Below are 21,762 nucleotides of genomic sequence, written 5' to 3' on the forward strand. Positions count from 1 at the left end.
GCAGGTTCCCACTAGCTATCTGTTTTACACATGGTAATGTATTTATGTCAAACCTAATCTCCCAATTCATCCTCCCCTTCCCTTCCCCTCCATGTCCACACGTCCGTTCTCTACGTCTGCCTTTCTATTCCTGCCCTGCAAATGGGTTCATCTGTACCATTTTTCTAGATTCCACATATATGAGTTAATGTACGATATTTGTTTTTCTCTTTCTGACTTACTTCACTCTGTATGACAGACTCAAGGTCCATCCACATCTCTATGAATGATCCAATTTCATTTCTTTTTGTGGCTGAATAATATTCCATTACATATATGTACCACATCTTCTTTATCCATTCAGATGTTGATGGACATTTAAGTTGTTTCCGTGACCTGGCTATTGTAAATAGTGCTGCAATGAACATTGGGGTACATGTGTCTTTTGGACACATGTCCAAAATATGGTATATGCCCAGTAGTGGGATTCCTGGGTCATATAGTAGTTCTGTTTTCAGTTTTTTTTTGTTGTTTTTTTTTTGTGTGTGTGTGTGGTACACGGGCCTCTCACTGCTGTGGCCTCTCCCGTTGCAGAGCACAGGCTCCGAACGCGCAGGCTCAGCGGCCATGGCTCACAGGCCAAGTCGCTCCGCGGCATGTGGGATCCTCCCAGACCGGGGCACGAACCCGTGTCCCCTGCATCGGCAGGCGGACTCTCAACCACTGCGCCACCAGGGAAACCCCTATTTTCAGTTTTTTAAGGAACGTCCATACTGTTCTCCACAGTGGCTGAATCAATTTACATTCCCACCAATAGTGCAAGAGGCTTCCCTTTTCTCTGCACCCTCTCCATCATTTGTTGTTTGTAGATTTTCTGATGATGGCCATTCTGACTCGTGTGAGGTGATACCTCATTGTAGTTTTGATCTGCATTTCTCTGATAATTAGTGATGTTGAGCATCTTTTCATGTGCCTCTTGGCCATCTGTATGTCTCCTTTGGAGAAATGTCTGTTTAGGGCTTCTGCCCATTTTTAGATTGGGTTGTTTGTTTTTTTAATATTGAGCTGCATGAGCTGTTTATATATTTGGGAGATTAATACTTTGTCCGTTGATTCGTTTACAAATGTTTTCTCCCATTCTGAGGGCTGTCTTTTCGTCTTGTTTATGGTTTCCTTTGCTGTGCAAAAGCTTTGAAGTTTCATTAGGTCCCATTTGTTTATGTTCTTATTTCCATTTCTCTAGGAGGTGGGTCAAAAAGGATCTTGCTGTGATTTATGTCAAAGAGTGTTCTTCCTATGTTTTCCTCTAAAAGTTTTATAGTGTCTAGCCTTCCATTTAGGTCTTTAATCCATTTTGAGTTTATTTTTGTGTATGGTGTTAGGGAGTGTTCTAATTTCATTCTTTTACATGTAGTTGTCCAGTTTTCCCAGCACCACTTATTGAAGAGGCTGTCTTTTCTCCGTTGTATATTCTTGCCTCCTTTATCAAAGATAAGGTAACCATATGTACGTGGGTTTACCTCTGGGCTTTCTATCCTGTTCCATTGATCTATATTTCTGTTTTGGTGCCAATACCATACTGTCTTGATTACTGTAGCTTTGTAGTATAGCCTGAAGTTGGGAGTCTGATTCCTCCAGCTCCTTTTTCTTACCTCAAGATTGCTTTGGCTATTCAGGGTCTTTTGTGTTTCCATACAAATTGTATAATTTTTTGCTCTAATTCTGTGAAAAGTGTCTGGTAATTTGTTAGGGATTGCATTGAACCTGTAGATTGCTTTGGGTCGTATAGTCATTTTCACAATATTGATTCTTCCAATCCAGGAGCATGGTATGTCTCTCCATATTGCAGTCTGTGACTGCTTTTGCTCATGATCATTTGTGTGCGTGTGGTAAATGTGAAAAATTCTGTACATTTTCCATATTTATTTCTCATTGTGACAACTACATTCATTAAAAAACGTGTAGAACACAGTTCAGTATTTTACAGACATGGGCATTTGCAAAGAAAAATACCCTTTTATCTTCATCATGAGTATTTTGTTCAACATGGTTCTTTATATGCTTGCCATGAAGTAGTACAAATTAATTTTAAAACGGATTTGCTGATTCATGAATTAGAAGATAGATAATAGGTCACACTGTCAGGAGCCAATAATTTTGCCCTCTGTCTTGATCAGCATTACAATGACATGACTCCAAGCTTACTATCTGACTCTCTCTGTCATGTTACACAGGGATGTGCTTCCAATGGTCATGCTCTTAAAATCCCCTTTTGGGGAGGTATTGAAAGTGAGAACCTGGAATTTTCTGGATATAGTTTTATATACAAAATCAATTTTAAAAATCAATTTTGAAAAGAAAATGGCTGCATCTGTTTTAACTTTGCTGAGTAACACTCACTTTAAACCTGGATGGAGCTCAGTATTAAGAGTTGCAAAGTATTTAAAAACTCGTGTGTTAAATAGAGTACAGTATAATTATACTTGAGTCAATTATTGACTAACCCAGAGATACATTTTCCTTGGCTAATGATTCCTAATGTCATTTTTGTTGTTATTATTAACTGCTATTCTTTGTTACCATAAGGTGCTTTTATAAACTGAAGCAATTAGCTGTTTGCTGTATTTTTATTCACCATTATTCATAAACTTGGAAGCATATACTACACATCTTGACACCAAAAATCCCATGTATTTTACTCTAGAGAACAATCTGTAGGGAGTCATTTTCCTGTAATTCATGGGTCCTCTTTTTTGTCTGACAAAATCCCAAGGACACCAGGATGTGTTCCGGTAGATTGTCATTAAGTTGGGCAAAGAATTAAGCAGAATATAACCTCTTATGCTTAACAACGTTTGTAAAGAATTTGAGATTACAAAATTGTTAGAGTAGGGGTGATTAGCAAATTGTGAAAATGTTGATGTTGAATTGCCTATTCATGTACATACGGGCACATGTGTTTAGTAATTTCAGAATAGACAGGAGATTGAGTATCTGCCTTTTTTATTAGAAAATACATCAAAAAATCGAAGTCCAATTAGAATGAAATTCAAATATAAGAATCAACATAAAATTTTGAAATAAGAATATATATTTAAGCTTGTATAGGAGTTCTGAAAGAGTTCACTAATGCTAGCTTGTGTTCCAGCTTTTTTTTTTTTAATTTGCACCGCAGATGTAAAGTTCAATTTCTTGTAAGAATTGCCATGGAAATCTAAATTGTCTCTTTGAACCTTGACAGAAATACATCCTTGACATCTGAAGTATTATGTGTTGCTGAGAGAATTGGACTGTGAGGGTTCTGATGCAGATGGCCTTCTGGTTGTTTAAGGGGACTGTGTTCTTTTACCTGCCTCTATTTACATAGGTCATTAAGTCAAGTCTCTGGGGCTTTTAAGGAAAGAGGTATTAATAGGTCAGAAATATTTTAAGTAATGGTGCAGTGAGGTAATTTCAAATTGCTTTTAACTGGTTGGTGGAAGTCACCACCAGACCTAGTTACCTACCTGTCTGTCTGTCTATCTATCTATCTATCTGTCTATCTATCTATCATCTATCCTAAATATAAACACAGGTAGATATGCGTCTGTATACATATTTCTTTATATGCCCACCTGCTTCACAGCACAGAACTCATATAATACAGACCTTCTAAGAATGCCCTAAAAAATAATAAGCCTCATTTTAGCCACATGATCAGTAAAGCAGTGATGCTCTGGAAGTGAAATAAGAAAACACTCTTTGTTGGGATTAGTGCTAAATTGTGCTTTATAATGTCTCCATGGACTGAACAATGATTATTTCTAGTTCTTTACATTTCACACACTGTTGCAGAAATGATAAAATATTCTTCCCAGATAGAGATTATGTTCGATGCTGCCTTATCTCTGACGAGCAGAGGCCCGATTAACTGGCTAATTGGTATGCAGATCATGCCTTCACTAGTAAAATTTTATTATGAGTCTGAAGTGAAATTTTGATGGCACAATTCATGACTGTGAATATTTTGTGAATTCCAAGTGAAATGAGCAAAACAAAACAAAACAGTAGGAGATTAGATTCACTGAGCTTGTATAATAAACAGATATCAATAAATGCCTGTAAAATTTACAGGTTGAATCTGGGGGAATGGAGAGTGATCCCATTAAGGCTCACAAATGGGCTTAAATGCACATAACGATCATCCATCAGCATTATACTCATTTGTTCTCGCTGCTGTGGTCATTAGTGAGAAACATTCATCTTTGTCATTTCTTAACAGCCTCTGGACTTTGAGACCAAAAGATCCTATACGCTGAAGGTAGAGGCAGCCAATGTCCACACTGACCCGCGTTTCAGCAGCAGGGGGCCCTTTAAAGACACGGCGACAGTCAAAATTGTTGTCGAAGATGCAGATGAGCCTCCAGTCTTCTCTTCACCGACTTACCTCCTCGAAGTTCATGAAAATGCTGCTCTCAACTCCGTGATTGGGCAAGTGACCGCTCGTGACCCCGACATCACCTCCAGTCCTATAAGGTATTTCTCTTTTGAAAGGAAAACTGGCTATAGTGCCTGACAAGCAGATCAGTACAAAATGTAATTACGTATGCAGTCTGTGTGGCTGCCTTTGAGACTATGTTCACATGACCAAGGAATTTTGGTCAACATGTACTGAGCTTGTGTGTGTGTGTTGCACACACCTGCGAAGAGCTGCATACAATGCCCAGAGCCAGGAATATCAAGATGAAGAAAGCTATTAAGCTTTCAGAGAGCTCAATGAAAAAGCCAAATCGAATATATTTTGCAGTGCATTTGGGTGGATCTTTTATATGATATTGTTTTTGCTTGTTTGTGGGGTTTTTTTCTAGCATTAGAAAAGTATTGCTGTTTTTTTTTTTCTTTCTTTCTTTCTCCTTTGACAGTTACAGTGAATTATGTATAAGAATTTAGAGGCATGAGATCACTGTCTCAACACATTAAGAGGCCCCCTGTCTTACTTCTGTGTTCGCTGTTTGGCTTTGAAATGATCTTTTTATCACTTTATGGGCATTTCTGATAGGTCAGCATGTTTGGATCGGTGCCTTTTAGACAAAACCTTTCTCTGCCATTTCAAAGATATCTTTTGTTTATACTTTCCCTGCTCAAAATTTTTCCCAGGATGAGAAATATAATCCCTTGTTAAAGTTTTTCTTCCTTTTTTTAGAAATAAGGCTCAGTTCTGGGTTTTTCTTGTTGTTGAACTGTGTACATCTTTTCTCTTTGCCAGTCACCCAAATGACAGTAGATGCTCGGGCTAAATAGCTTTCTTCTGAAAGAACACTGAAAATCTGTAACTTGTCCACTGGTCTCCAAGGGTGAAGTGTTAGTTAATGATGTGTTTGAGTGTGGATTTCAAATATTGCATTAGAAATGTTTGTTGAAAAAGAGAGAGAAAACTAGACGGAAGAATACAGTTTTAAAGAATTGTCCAGTTAATTTATGAGTTAGATGTCAACTTATATCCAAGTCATTCAATTTCTAAGTCACAGGGACCTACGGCAGATATCTTTCTAATTACTTTATTCAGGGAAACTCTAGACAAGTGAGCTTTATGAAAGCTTTACTTATTCACTTCTTTTTTGTGTATTAAACTCCCAATACTCCCAAGGATGCTGAAACTATGAGGCTGGAGGTGAAACCCAGCAGAATAATCAGTGCCCCAAATAATTTGAGTTTGGGCAAAAAAAGAATTATTTTCAGGTCTGGAAAAGTTGTTTTTAACACAAGTCATTTCTAAATTCAGGATAGTAGAGTGTATCTCATAAGGATATAAAAAAAAAATCCTTTCTTCAAAAGAGCTCAACCTCTAAGAAGGGGATTTGAGGAATGGTCAGTGGCCCATTCTTTGTTGTAAAGGAACTCAACAAGTTGTGGACACACAGAATGGCCTCTGTTTGGCTAAGAAAATCATATCTATCAAAGGGACAAGTATTGAATCCAAGGGCAGGAAGTATCCAGAAAAATAAATTTACATGGGCATCCATTTTTTGACTAAATAGTGAAGTTGTGAAATGGCTTTATACTGAAATTCTAATATAAATAGAGACAGTGGTACTTGTTGAATGAATGAATCTGCCCCGTTTTCCATTTCTTCTGAAAGAACACAGAACAGAGCAATTGCCACTTTCTTCACATCTTCAAGCATAAGAGAGAATATGAAGAAAGTAAACAAGATTGGCCTAACTGAGAGACCAGCCATGGGGTCAGTTTAGCATTTGACTTGTCAAGATTTCTACTCTTGTCAGCAAAGAACCCATAGGGGGCCAGGAGCATGCCAAGCTGAGGACCCTCAGGACAAATGGGGATTCAGATATCAGGGCAATCCCATGTACACCCAAAACATGGAATCTATAGTACCAGCGGGAACAGACTTCCTGTGTAGAAGCATGTTCTTCATCAGCTGGAGATGAAGTTTGAGTAACTTTTGATGCCAGTACTAACCTCAGATTGGTTAGAAGTGGGTAAACATCCAGGTTCATAGCTCCCCACTTGTTTTTGCCCATTTTATAATCTATCCATTGACTGATGTAAAAATGGAGATATACTGATAATCATTCCAGCTTACAGGGAATCAGTGATGATTATCACTGTCGTTGATTGTTGTTGTTATTGCTATTGTTATTTTTTATAATTGTTGGTGGCATAAAAGGCAGGTGAAGAAGAAGCTTGAGGCTGCTTAGCAACAACTGCCCAACTTGGAAGCATTTTGTTTCCAGGCAAGCTAAAGGGGGTCTAGGGCTGTGTTACCAGGAAGGGATGGACAGATAAAGTACCACTTGATGACACAGGCATACTCTAGCTCTGATAGATGTCAGGCAAGTGCTAGTTCCTTGGCATATATGGTTTCACCCAAAGAAGGGGCGATTACTGTTTCAAATCATTTACAACAGGGTTTTGATGCATTATTCAGAAAGTGAGCCCCACACCGTTCTGACTGGAGGTGGACTGGCTCCATAGGAATGAATCTAGAATGTAAGAATCACCAACTGCATTTTTCAGTATCAGTTCTGCATTTTTGCAGTTGTCCCTCCCCCAACCCCTGTCCCCCAACTGGGTTATGGAGAGCAGCTTTCCTCTATCAATGCACAATTGGTTAATTTGTGTAGAAAATTAAATTTCCTGACTAGCCAGAGCAGTGCGTAGTTCCTTATAAGTCTAGCAGACAGACTTAGAGCCATTTAACCTTTTTAAACAGAACTAGAGGACACAGATATTCAGGGAACTATCAAGTAACAAATAACAAAGCATGATTTTCTCTTTAGGGCTGTTGTATTTTATATGCTAACAAGAATGTACGCATCTTTTAGGGGAATGTTTACCTTGCCATCCAGCAAGAAATAGGCATTTATTGTGGCATCTGCCATGTTAAAACATGCAGTCATTAATTGGTTGGTCAACTTCCTCTAAGACTCAGCTTCTTTTGAGAGCACATTGTCAAGCTGAAAATATCATGTATATTAAAATTCTTAAAACTAAACCTATTTCTACGTGTATAAACATATCTGTATCTATATCTATGTCTGTATAAGCCCATCAGGGCAAACAGACAGTGACACAGAGGCAAACTTCATGGTCTTACCATCTCCCTTCCAGGAACATTAATTAAGCATGTGCTACTTTCTTCAGTACCGTATGCCTCTCAGTAATACAGGATACGATTGAGTAAATTATTTAAAAGATGCCATATCTTGAAACTACAGCAGACTGCATTTCAAATCCTGTCACTCCTACTTTCCAGTCAGACAGCTGGTCTCTTGGAATTCTCTGAGACTCAGCTTCCTCATCTGTATTTTGGGATAATATCATCTTTGGAGCTGTTAACACTACCAACTAATAAAGCCACCATAAATTTCATATCTTAACTGCAAATTAAAAACCTAGTACTCATTTCACCTTGCAATAAACCTTTCTCTGCTCCAAATAAATAAATAAATAAATAAAAATAATAAAATAAAATAAAAATAAAATCCTAGTAGTCATTTTAGCAGAGATCCTTCTACTCAAGGTTGCTGACGGTGCAGAATTACCTGTTATTTTTTTATTTAACAGTTACATGCTAAATCGTCTAATTAACATCATTTAGTCTAATTTGCCCTTGCTACTGTGATGAATAGTTACTAGTGAGTGCTTACTATGTGGCAGGGATGTGCTAAATGTATTCAGTTCATTTCCTAACACCTTTATGAGATAATATGTGTACTCTCTTAACAGATGAGAAAACCGAGGATAAAAAGACTAACTTGCCCACTGTCATACAAATAGTCAAGAACGGAACTGTGGTGCATACTTTTTTTTTTTTTTTTCTTCTGGCAGTGCAATGCCTGCTTTCTGTTCCTTTGTCACACTCCCTTTCTTTCCCTATGATCTCTGTGACTCAAACTGTGTCTCTACGTGTTGTGATGGCTTAGCAGGACAAATTTTTTTTTCTCAAAATCTTCTTTTATGTGTTTGTTTATTTTTAATTATATAATTTTCAGGTGTACAGCATTCTAGTTCAACATCTGCATACACTACAGAGAGAGCACCACCACAAGTCTAGTCACCATCCATCACCATACAGCAGATCCCCTTCATCCATTTCACCTCCTCAACCCTGTTCCCTTCTTGGTAGCTACTAATCTATTCTCTGTATTTACGAATTTGTTTTTATTTTATTTTGTTTGTTCATCAGTTTGTCTCAGATGACACATATGAGTAAAATCATACAGTATTTGTCTTTCTCTGACTTATTTCACTAATCATAATACCTTCATGGCCTGTCTGTGTTTTCACAAATGGCAGGATTTCATTCTTTTTTTATGACTAATATTCTGTTGTGTGTGTGTACATGTTTGTGTGGCATCTTCTTTACCCATTCATCCGTAGATGGACACTTAGGTTGTTTCCATATCTTGGCTATTATAAACAAGACTGCATTGAATTAGCAGGACCGATTTAATTGAAATAATAAACTATTCATTCTCTAAATGGTCTCATTCAGTCCAGGATGCATACCAGGAAAAAGGGGCATACATGTATCAGGTCTGTGGAATTAACCAGAGTATGGGTGGAGTGTTCCTTTCTCATCAGTCTAGCCCCTTTGTATGGGTTTGTTACTATCGGTTGTGAACCAAATTGTGATTAGGGAGGTAAAGGAAAAAACAACGTTATTGTTATTTGATGAATCAGACATTGTGCTAAGTTTCTATTATGTATCATTTCACTTAATTCTCACAAAAGACACCTATGAAGTAGTCAGTATGATTCCAGCGTTATGGAGGAGACTGAGGCTCTGAAAAGATGCTTCCTGTGCATGTTGACATAGCAGGGGGTATGGGGCCAGGGTTTAAACCCGGGTTTCGTCTTACCACTGATGACTATGTCTGTGCATGCTTTGCTACGTTCTGGTATTTTGCATGAGGTGGGTAGGATAATGACAGCTAATGTTTACTGAGTCGATACTTTGTGATAGACACTCTGAAATGGCATTTGAGGGAGCAAATTGTTTATCCTTAAGGTGAAACTTCCTAGCAAATTGTTTATCCTTAAGGTGAAACTTCCTAAGTGTTAAATACAGGTCAGTGCTTTCATGTAAACCTGCTATGGCTCATTTTTTTCCTCTCAATAAAGTCATGTCAAGTGTATATTTGATTTCACCATGACTTTGAGTGGCATGTGACTGTTTTTTTAGATAGTTGCTTCCTATTTATTTTTTGCAAAGCATTCTCCGTGAGTAAGACTACATGAGCTGCTTAAAATAAAAGTGGGAATAATGGCCATTCAGCAGGTGAAGCAGGCTGACACATGACCATGGCGGCCACAGTGCTCTGTTGCCCTAATTCCTCTCTTGAATGCAAGTGCCCACTCAACAGAAGACCCTGCTTTTTTTTTTTTTCCTACTTGTATTCTGGCATTTTTATAATTCGCCTCAGTTACCAGGCTTGCTGTTCATGAGCTCTTTTCCTGAAAACACTTCTTATAGTCCTGATGTCCAATGATGCTACAGTGAAAATGCTTCATACTGTAGAAAACCTGGCAATTGTTTGGCGAATAAACTGTGTATCGATTGACTCTCTCCTCAATCTTGCAGTAATCCCCCAGAGACTTTGTCTTTTTGTTGTTGTTGTTTTTAATTGTGATAAGGACACTTTACATGAGATCTACCCTTTTAACAGATTTTTAAGTGTACAGCACAGTACTGTTAACTGCAAGCACAGTGTTACACAGCACATCCCTAAAACTTATTTGTCTTGCGTAACTGAAACTTTATAGCCATTGATTAGCAACTTCTCATTCCTCCCTTCTCCCAGCCCCTGGCAACCACCATTCTATGCTTCCATGGCTGACTATTTTAGATACCTCATATAAGTGGAATCATGCTATAATATCCTTCTGTGGCTGGTGTCTTGTACTTAGCAAAATGTCCTCCAGGCTCATTGATGTTGCCGCACATTACAGAATTTTCTTCTTTTTAAGGCTGAATAATACTCCATTCTGTCTATACACCACATTTTCTTTATCCATTCATCTCTCGATGGACATTTAGGTTGTTTCCACATCTTGGCTATTGTGAATAATGCTGCAATGAATGTAGGAGTGCTAATATGATTTCAGTTAGTTTGAATAAATGCCCTGAAGTGAGATTGCTGAATTATATGGTAATTCTATTTTAATTTTTTTAGGAACTTTCATACTGCTTTCTGTAGCTGCTGCACCACTTTGCATTCCTACCAACAGCGTACAAGGGTCTAGTACACGGACCGAGTCTTTTTAAAACAATTAAAACTTGGTCACTTAGTTCCTGTGCACTCTTAGCCAGTTAAAGTTTGTCTCCCAATTCAACAGTACCAGCTTTTCCAAGTCATTTCCCCAGAACACTCACTGTACTGCTAATTCAGCTAATCGTGATTAGTATTAAGTCATATATTCATTTAGTCACACGGCCATTCATTCACATTACTATATATATATATAACATGTTATATATACTATATATTATATTCTATGGCACATATGACTTGTCTATATCCATATCTATATATTTATATCTATATCTATCTAATCTATGGTTTCCTAAGGAATTTCTATAAAGACAGATCCTCTGCCCTCATGGACCTTGTTCTATAGTAAGGAGGCTGGTTAAATAGCCATGTTAAATTCAAGTCTTTCACATTTATCTAACTAACCTTTAAGGCTATCTGAAAATGATAAACAAAACTAGATTATGGAACTTCAGGGTCACATAGAGGAAGAGGTCTCCTAGTTGTCTAAGGAATTGCAATAGAAGCAACCACAGATATCCAGTGATGTTAAAGTGGAAATACCTCACACTCTACAGAACCTAGTATTAATCTGGAGGGTGGACTGTATGTATATAATTTTCTCTCATTTTTTATTCCCTCCCTCCCTTCCTCCCTCCTCCTTCTCTCTCACTATAAAGAGAAGCTTTGGGTAGAAAAAAAACTCCTTTTTTCCCTTAAAGGAATAATAAATAATATGTGATGCAGGGACTTTAGAATTCTGGGACTAGCAGAACTCAGATAATATTATTTATTAAAGCAGTTAGAGCAACCAGTAGAGCAATTAGAGGCAAAAGTTGAAAACTTGTAGATGGAATTTTTGATACTCGAAGTGCATGGGAGAAAATGTTAAAATGGTTTCTTTAGGCATAATAACAAAAGCTAGAATGAAATTAAACAGTGAGAAAGAAACAGTTGGAGTTCAGTGAAGTATATAACTGATTCATAACTAAGGGCTTTATTTCATTATTAGTGGCTCTAAACAGCATCTTTCCTTGCAGTTGGCTCAACATTGTATCTTCCTATAAATTTACCACAGCAAAATAGTTTTTATAATGTAAAAGTGCATTTATTCCTGTTAAATTTGGAAACTAGAATATACACTGCCCTTGTCCAAGAGCAGCATCTCCCTAACTGGGCTCTAAGGCACATCACTGGGACTAAAGACAGGGCAGCCAGATCAATTTGAACTCAAGTTTCTTTGCACCAGGATTTCATAGATGAGTTACTTGGCTCAGGGGCTTTGCACTCTTTAAGAAGGAGAGATTTAGCCTTTGAACTTTCTGTAATTTTTCAGAGAATCTGAAACATTTGATGTAAAGGACATTCAGGCTTCTGTGCTGGTCTGTACTCTAGATTCTAATGCATCAAGCATTGCAGATCATTGCAAACATCATGACACTTATTCCTATTTGTGTAGTAGAATATACGTTGCCCCCTTTTCCTTTCCATAGAACCTACTTAAGGGAGGACCCATGACTAGTGAATACTTTAAGTCTATTGCATGAGGCCAGAAGTCAGCAAACTATAGCCTGTGTGCAGAATCTGGCCTCCCACATTTTTTAAAAATAAAGTTTTATTGGAACACAGGCACTCTGCATTGGAATAGTTGTGACAGAGACAGTATGACCTGCAAAGCCTAAGATATTTACTTTATCAAAGAGTTTGTCATCTCCTACAATAGACTGGTAAGAGCTTGGATTTTCATCAGTAAGTTGAATAGTTGGTTCTCACATAATTCCAGGATCTTGTTCTGTCTAGCAAACTCCCTAAAGGTAAGATTTTTAAAATATTTTTTAAACTTGGAGTAGTCAAAGAAATTCTTTTATTAGAATCCAGCTGTATATGATGGGGTTGATGTCCCCCACGCTTGCCTTAGAACCCTTGGGACGTTAGTTCTCATGGGGCACCTGACAGTGTGCACTTACGTTGAGTCAGCCAGAAAAATCTGGCTTCATTTAGTGTAGCTTTGGGGAAAATCACCATAACTACCATACACACTGTGAAAGGACATCCTGAAAAAGACTGAGATGCTTACTCTCTTGGACTGGGGAATATATTTGTTTCTTGCATGAATTTCTCATAATACCCTATTTTTCTACCTGCCCTTTCTGTTCTCCAGGCCTCAGTGATGACTATGATACAGGGTTTTTAGAACTGAGGCTGGTGATTGCCTTAGCCAGACTCTGGCCTCTGCAGTTCAATGCCTTGGCAAAACCTCTGACTTGCACAGCAGCGTTTCTCTCTCTGAAAGCATGAAGTGGCATGAAATAGAATTTCACTTGGAACAGACTTGCTGGAGTATGTTCAACAAACTCTAACATGCATTCTCCAATACAAGAGTAGATTTTTTTATTATTATTATTATTTTTTTTTGTGGTACACGGGCCTCTCACTGTTGTGGGCTCTCTCGTTGCAGAGCATAGGCTCCGGACGCGCAGGCTCAGCGGCCATGGCTCACGGGCCCAGCCGCTCCGCGGCATGTGGGATCTTCCCGGACCAGGGCACGAACCCGTGTCCCCTGCATTGGCAGGCGGACTCTCAACCACTGCGCCACCAGGGAAGCCCAAGAGTAGATATTTAATGAGTAATACTGGAAATTTTTTGTGGATCTTCAGTCATGCCTATTTAGTGTTTTAGCACAGTGCCCTTCACATATGTCTCATTTACACTGTATTACAGAAACTCTATGAATTACCTGTATTCTTATCCCCATTAAACACATTGGTTGCAGGTTGTTTTCCTGGGCAGTAGATAGAGTTTGAAGTGCAAGCTGTTTGTTAGAGGGCAGCACCTGCGACTGGAAGGGGACAGAAGCAGGCAGACTTAGGGAACAGTAAAACTGCAGTGCGATCCCAGCAAAGCCTTGGCCCAACCCAGTGGGATGAGTATTGATCATCAGAGGAGTCCTGTGTCCTGCCAGAATGGTAGGGCCTTTATCCCTCTGCTGGCTTAATCTCCAGGTAACTCCTGGAGAGGACAATTTCTGCAAAAGAGGCAGATTCTAAGGACCTGCTATCTAGAGGGTCTCCCCTGCCCGCTCATCCTACAGCTCTGGCATCCTTCCTTAAAGGGACATCTGCCCCGAGTATGTCCATCACGGACAAGTGCACGGAACCTCTTTACTGGTGGAGTAATTTGCCCAACTTCACGCTGCTAGTCATCTAGCTCCAAACCCACATGTTACCTCCAAACTACAGTGTCTTCTCTTAGGCAAATATATATTTGTTCTACATTTTTAGATGCAAATGCTAAAGCGACAAATTGATTTAGCTCAAATGTTAACCAGTGTGGTACGGTAAACCTGACTAACAATAATCAAAAATTATCAAACTGATGAGAAACTCTGGTCTGAAGTTCAGGAGGAGAGGACTCTGAATGCAGTCCCCCTATGAGCAAGTGGAAGTAGACTGAGCACAGAGAAAAAGAAAAAAAGTTGAAAGAATCTTGAAGTCGTAAACCTGGGGCTCAGATATAAACCTGATGGAAGCCGTAACTTGGGTCTCAGACACTGGCTGAACCTCCCAATGCTGCGCCCTGGAGCAGAGAAGATTAGCGCCCAGCGCCCCGCATGACTCAGACCTGACGCCTGGCTCTCAGGTGACTGCACCTGACTGGGAAGCCCCTGACAGGAGGCCACCCCTCAGGCGTCTCCGGGACCCAAGGAGAGGAGCCCCCAACAGGATGCCTGGCCCTCTGGCAACTCCGTGACAGGATGGCTGCCCAAACTATGTGGCTGACAGGGTCCTGGTGCTCGGGCCTGGTGTCAGGCCTGAACCTCTGAGGTGGGAGAGCCAAGTTCAGGACACTGGACCACCAGAGACCACCGAGACCCATGTAATATCAATTGGCAAGAGCTCTCCCAGCATTCTCCATCTCAATGCTAAGACCCAGCTCCACCCAACAGCCACCAAGCTCCAGTGTTGGATGCCCCATGCCAAACAACTAGCAAGACAGGAACACAACCCCACCCTTCAGCAGAGACGCAGCCTAAAATCATACTAAGTTCACAGACATCCCGAAACACAGCACTGGATGCAGCCCTGCCCACCAGAAAGACAAGATCCAGCCCCACCCACCAGAACACGGGCACCAGTGCCCTCCACCAGGAAATCTACACAAGCCACTAAACCAACCTTACCCACTGGGGGCAGACACCAAAAGCAATGGGAACCATGAATGTGCAGCCTGAGAAAATGAGACCCCAGACACAGTAAGTTAAGCAAATGGAAAGACAGAAAAATAAGCAACAAATGAAGAAGCAAGATAAAAACCCACCAGACCAAATAAATTAAGAGGAAATAGGCAGTCTACCTGAAAAATAATTCATAGTAATGATAGTAAAGATGATCCAAAATCTTGGAAATAGAATGGAGAAAATACAAGAAACGTTTAACAAGGACCTAGAAGAATTAAAGAGCAAACAAACAAGGATGAACAACACAATAAATGAAAAACTGTCTAGAAGGAATCAATAGCAGAATAAATGAGGAAGGAGAACGGATAAGTGACCTGGAAGACAAAATAGTGGAAATAGCTACCGCAGAGCAGAATAAAGAAAAAAGAATGAGAAGAATTGAGGACAGTCTCAGAGACCTCTGATACAACATTAAATGCACCAACATTCAAATTATAGGGGTCCCAGAAGAAAAAGAGAAAAAGAAAGGGTCTGAGAAAATGTTTGAAGAGATTATAGTTGAAAACGTCCCTAACTTTGGAAAGGAAATAGTCAATCAAGTCCAGGAAGTGCAGAGAGTCCCATACAGGACAAATATGAGGAGAAACACATCAAGGCACATATTAATCAAGCTATCAAAAATTAAATAAAAAGAAAAAAATATTAAAAGCAGCAAGGGAAAAGCAACAAATGACATACAAGGGAACCCCCATAAGGCTAACAACTGATCTTTCAGCAGAAACTCTGCAAGCCAGAAGGGAGTGGCAGGACATATTTAAGTGGTGAAAGAGAAAAACCTACAAGCAAGATTACTCTACCCAGCAGGGATCTCATACAGATTCTATGGAGCAATTAAAACCTTAACAGACAAGCAAAAGTTAAGATAATTCAGCACCACCAAACCACCTTTACAACAAATGCTAAAGGAACATCCTTGGGCACGAAACACAAGAAAAGGAAAAGACCTACAAAAACAAACCCAAAACAATAAAGAAAATGGTAATAGGAACATACATATTGATAATTACCTTAAATGTAAAAGGATTAAATGCTCCAACCAAAAGACATAGATTGGCTAAATAGATACAAAAACAAGACCATATATATGCTGTCTACATTTCAGACCTAGTGACACATACAGACTGAAAGATGGAAAATGATATTCCATGCAAATGGAAATCAAAAGAAGGCTGGAGTAGCAATTCTTGTATCAGACAAAATAGACTTTAAAATAAAGACTATTACAAGAGACAAAGAAGGACACTACATAATGATCACGGGATCAATCCAAGAAGAAGTTACAACAATTGTAAATATTTATGCACACAGCATAGGAGAACCTCACTACATAAGGCAAATGCTAACAGCCATAAAAGGAGAAATCGACAGTAACACAAAATAGTAGGGGACTTTAACACCCCACTTTCACCAACGGACAGAGATCCAAAATGAAAATAAATAAGGAAACACAAGCTTTAAATGACACATTAAACAAGATGGAATTAATTCATATTTATAGGACACTACATCCAAAAACAACAGAATACACTTTCTTCTCACCTGCTCATGGAACATTCTCCAGGATCATATCTTGGTTCACAAATTAAGCCTTGGCAAATTTAAGAAAACTGAAATTGTATAAAGTATCTTTTCTGAACACAGCGCTATGAGACTAGATAGCAATTACGGGAAAAAAAAACTTAAAAAAAATAAAAACAAATGGAGGCTAAACAATATGCTACTAAATAACCAAGATATCACTGAAGAAATCAAACAGGAAATCAAAAAATACCTAGAAACAAATGACGATGAAAACACGAAGACCCAAAACCTATGGGGTGCAGCAAAAGCAGTTCTAAGAGGGAAGTTTATAGCAATACAATCCTACCTCAAGAAACAAGAAAAATCTCAAATGAACAAACTAATCTTACACTTAAAACAATTAGAGAAAGAAGAACCAAAAAAACCCAAAGTTATCAGAAGGAAAGAAATCATAAAGATCAGAACAGAAATAAATGAAAAGGAAATGAAGAAAACAATAGCAAAGATCAAGAAAACGAAAAGCTGGTTCTTTGAGAAGGTAAACAAAATTGATAAACCATTAGCCAGACTGATCAAAAAAAACGAGAAGACTCAAATTAACAGAATTAGAAATGAAAAAGGAGGAGTAACAACTCACCCAGCAGAAGTACGAAGAATCAAAAGGGCTTACTACAAGCAACTATATGCCAATAAAATGGACAACCTGGAAGAAATGGACAAATTCTTAGAAAAGCGCAGCCTTCCGAGACTGAACCAGGAAGAAATAGAAAATATACATAGACCAATTACAAGCACTGAAATTGAAACAGTGATTAAAAATCTTCCAACAAACAAAAGCCCATGACCAGATTGCTTCACAGGTGAATTATTTCAAACATTTAGAGAAGAGCTAACACTTATCCTTCTCAAACTCTTCCAAAATATAGCAGAGGGAGGAACACTCACAAACTCATTCTATGAGGCCACCATCACCCTGATACCAAAACCAGTCAAAGATGTCACAAAAAAAGAAAACTACAGACCAATATCACTGATGAACATAGATGCAAAAATCCTAAACAAAATACTAGCAAACGGAATCCAGCAGCACATTGAAAGGATCATACACCATGATCAAGTGGGGTTTATCCCAGGAATGCAAGTATTCTTAAATATACGCAAACAATGTGATACACTGTATTAACAAATTGAAGGATAAAAAACATATGATAATCTCAATAGATGCAGCAGAATCTTTTGACAGAATTCAGCACCCATTTATGATAAAAACTCTCCAGAAAGTAGGCATAGAGGGAACTTACCTCAACATAATACAGGCCACATATGACAAACCCACAGCCAACATCATTCTCAATTGTGAAAAGCTGAAGCAGGATCAAAACAAGGATGCCTGCTGTTACCACTATTATTCAACATAGTTTTGGAAGTTTGAGCCACAGCAGTCAGAGAAGAAAAAGAAATAAAAGGAATCCAAATTGGAAAAGAAGAAGTAAAGCTGTCACTGTTTGCAGATGACACTATACACAGAGAATCCTAAAGATGCTACCAGAAAACTACTAGAGCTAATCGATGAATTTGGTAAAGTAGCAGGATATAAAATTAATGCACAGAAATCTGTTTCATTCCTATACACTAATGATGAAAAATCTGAAGGAGAAATTAAGGAAACATTCCCATTTACCATTGCAACAAAGAATAAAATACCTAGGAATAAACCTACCTAACGAGGTAAAAGACCTGAACTCAGAAAACTGTAAGCCACTGATGAAAGAAATTAAATATGATACAAACACATGGAGAGATATACCATGTTCTTGGATTGGAAGAATCAACATTGTGAAATTACTGTATTACCCAAAGCAATCTACAGATTCAATGCAATTCCTATCAAACTACCACTGACATTTTTCACAGAGCTAGAACAAAAAATTTCACAATTTGTATGGAAACACAAAAGACCCCGAATAGCCAAAGCAATGTTGAGAAAGAAAAATGGAGCTGGAGGAATCAGGCTCCCAGACTTCAGAATATACTACAAAGCTACAGTAATCAAGACAGTATGGTACTGGCACAAAAACAGAAATATAGATCAATGGAACAGGATAGAAAGACCAGAGATAAACCCACACACATATGGTCACCTTATCTTTGATAAAGGAGGCAAGAATATGCAATGGAGAAAAGACAGCCTCTTCAATAAGTGGTGCTGGGAAAACTGGACAGCTACATGTAAAAGAATGAAATTAGAATACTTCCTAACACCATACACAAAAATAAACTCAAAATGGATTAAAGACCTAAATGGAAGGCCAGACACTTTAAAACTCTTACAGGTAAACATCGGAAGAACACTCTTTGACATAAATCACAGCAAGATCCTTTTTGACCCACCTCCTAGAGTAATGGAAATAAAAACAAAAATAAACAAATGGAACCTAATGAAACTTAAAAGCTTTTGCACAGCAAAGGAAACCATAAACAAGACCAAAAGACACCCCTCAGAATGGGAGAAAATATTTGCAAATGAAGCAACTGACAGAGGATTAATCTCCCAAATATATAAACTGCTCATGCAGCTCAGTATCAAAAAAACAAACAACCCAATTCAAAAATGGGCAGAAGACCTAAATAGATATTTCTTCAAAGAAGATATACAGATTGCCAACAAACACATGAAAGGATACTCAACATCACTAATCATCAGAGAAGTGCAGATCAAAACTACAATGAGGTATCATTTCACACCGGTCAGAACGGCCATTGTCAAAAAATCTACAAACCATAAATGCTGGAGAGGGTGTGGAGTAAAGGGAATCCTCTTGCACTGTTGGTGGGAATTAAATTGATACAGCCACTATGGAGAACACTATGGAGGTTTCTTAAAAACTAATAATAGAACTACCGTATGACCCAGCAATCCCACTACTGGGCATATACCCTGAAAAAACCATAATTCAAAAAGAGTCATGTACCACAGTGTTCATTGCAGCTCTGTTTACAATACCAAGACATGGAAGCAACCTAGGTGTCCATCGACAGATGAATGGATACAGAAGATGTGGCACATATATACAATGGAATATTACTCAGCCATAAAAAGAAACAAAATTGAGTTATTTGTAGTGAGGTGGATGGACCTAGAGTCTGTCATACAGTGTGGAGTACGTCAGAAAGAAAAAAAAATACCATATGGTGACACATATATATGGAACCTAGAAAAAAAAAAAAAGGTTCTGATGAACCTAGGGGCAGGACAGGAATAAAGATGCAGACATATAGAATGGACTTGAGGACACAGGGAGGGGGAAGGGTAAGCTGGGACTAAGTGAGAGAGTGGCATTGACATATATACACTACCAAATGTAAAATAGATAGCTAGTGGGAAGCAGCTGTGTAGCACAGGGAGATCAGCTCAGTGCTTTGTGACCACTTAGAGGGTTGGGATAGGGAGGGTGGGAAGGAGACACGAGGGAGGTGATATGGGGATATATGTATACATATAGCTGATTTTCTCTGTTATACAGCAGAAACTAACACAACATTGTAAAGCATTTATGTTCCAATAAAGATGTTAAAAAAATTTATCACACTGCATGTATTGATCAACTATTTTAAAACAAGTGATCTAAGATGGAAAAATAGCATAAGAAGCTTGAAAGAAAAAAAGGGCTGATCTGGGATTTTAAAAGTTTTTATTTATTTATTTATTTCTGATTGGTGAAGTCTCTGTTCCCTCTAGGGTACAAAACTTAATAATAATGTTTATATTCTGAGAGAAACAAAGCTGATTGTATAGGCTGAGCAGTGTTATCTAACATCATTACACTCATAAGGCAAAATAAATCCCCTATTTTGCATCCCAACAAAGGGAGACTGGTACTCTTGTCTTATGTTCAAATATTTATGGGAGTCATTTCAACCAAACCTTTATTTTTCCTTATATTTCTACATTCCGATTTGACACAGTATGTTATACAACCTTGCTTTTGATAAAGGACAATCAGATTTGACTTAGTGTTGCAGAAGAAAACATAATATGGCATATTTAAGAAGAGAATGTGTTAAAAATGGAGAAGTGCCATTTCCATCCATCTATCAAACGTTTATTAGCTCGCTCCTGTGTGTTTGAAGTCAGTTTGCTGGGGAATGGCATAGGCTTAGTTGAAGTTCCTAAAAATGGGCCTCAGGATCCAAGTCACGTTTGGGATGGTCACCTTAAATACTTTTGTCCCCCTAGAAAGATTACATCTGGTTGAATACTGAAATGGTGTGCTTGTGTTATTTCTGTTGTGATAGACAAGCAAACTATTTCAGTATAAATGCATTTCTAGTTCTTAAGAGTTAAGAGGCCACATCTTGTTTATCTCTTAATTCCCAGCACTTACCATATGTCTTTTGCATTTACTGAGCCTGAATGTCCAATTAAAATTTCTAAGTGTATATAACTTGTGACATTTTCAAAAATCCTGCTTCAATATAGCTGTGCACTACTCTTTTATTATTTCTTCATGTGCATGTTTTCCGTAAACACTTATTTTTCCATATATTAAATGGTTTTGACACAAATGGGACAAACGTATAATCAAATACCACCTTTCTGATAGCTATTCAAGAAGCTATTCTTGACTAAGAATTTATTAAGTGTCAGATACTGTGGCCAGGATATTATACTTATTATCTCACTAACTTAATGACTGGGGAAAAATGTATATTATCTTCATTTTACAACTACAAACACTGAGAGTCAAGACATTTTATTTGGGCTACACAAGTAATTTAAAGAGAGGATTAACTAAGAAATTAATATACAGGGCTTAGCAGAGAGGCTGAAAATCAGGAAGGCCACAATAAATACATTGAATATAATATTAAATCTTAATTCTGCATGTGGCCCTATGGCCCATACTGCTACACAATGATTTGTTTTTCTGTCTCACACCATCTCTGTTTTATTGTCCATGTAGCATTCAACTTTGAATGTCCTTTCTTATAGAGAAAAGTCATTATTGGCATGATTGACAGCCCCCAAAAGATATCTAAGGCAGTTAAAGGATACTCTTCACTGCTAGATTTCCCCTGACATCCTTAAGTCACTGTGAGCCTACAGAGATTCATGGGAGTTGGTTGGGATTCCTGTCACTTGAGGGTGAACAGTGAGGGTCAAGGTCATCATGGGTGTAAAAGAGTTTATCCTCATAACTCCTAATCTCCCATCATAAAAAACACACACCAGAGAGAAATATCACATAGCTCCTGTAAATTCCAGAT

General features: G+C 38.3%; 1 protein-coding gene across 5 annotated transcripts in view; it reads left to right on the forward strand.

Moving 5' to 3' along the window:
• CDH8 (cadherin 8) overlaps positions 1–21,762 on the forward strand; it is a 380,574-nt gene that overhangs the window by 222,579 nt on the left and 136,233 nt on the right. For all 5 annotated transcript variants that reach the window (XM_029203542.1, XM_029203559.1, XM_029203577.1 and 2 more), the window contains one exon: positions 4,241–4,494. In XM_029203542.1, coding sequence (XP_029059375.1) covers positions 4,241–4,494 — 254 coding nt within the window. The remainder of the gene's footprint in view (positions 1–4,240; positions 4,495–21,762) is intronic.

This window comes from Monodon monoceros, unplaced genomic scaffold (genome assembly GCF_005190385.1).
Source record: "Monodon monoceros isolate NGI ecotype Baffin Bay Population unplaced genomic scaffold, NGI_Narwhal_1 Super_Scaffold_10, whole genome shotgun sequence".
In the NCBI taxonomy this organism is placed as follows: Eukaryota; Metazoa; Chordata; class Mammalia; order Artiodactyla; family Monodontidae; genus Monodon; species Monodon monoceros.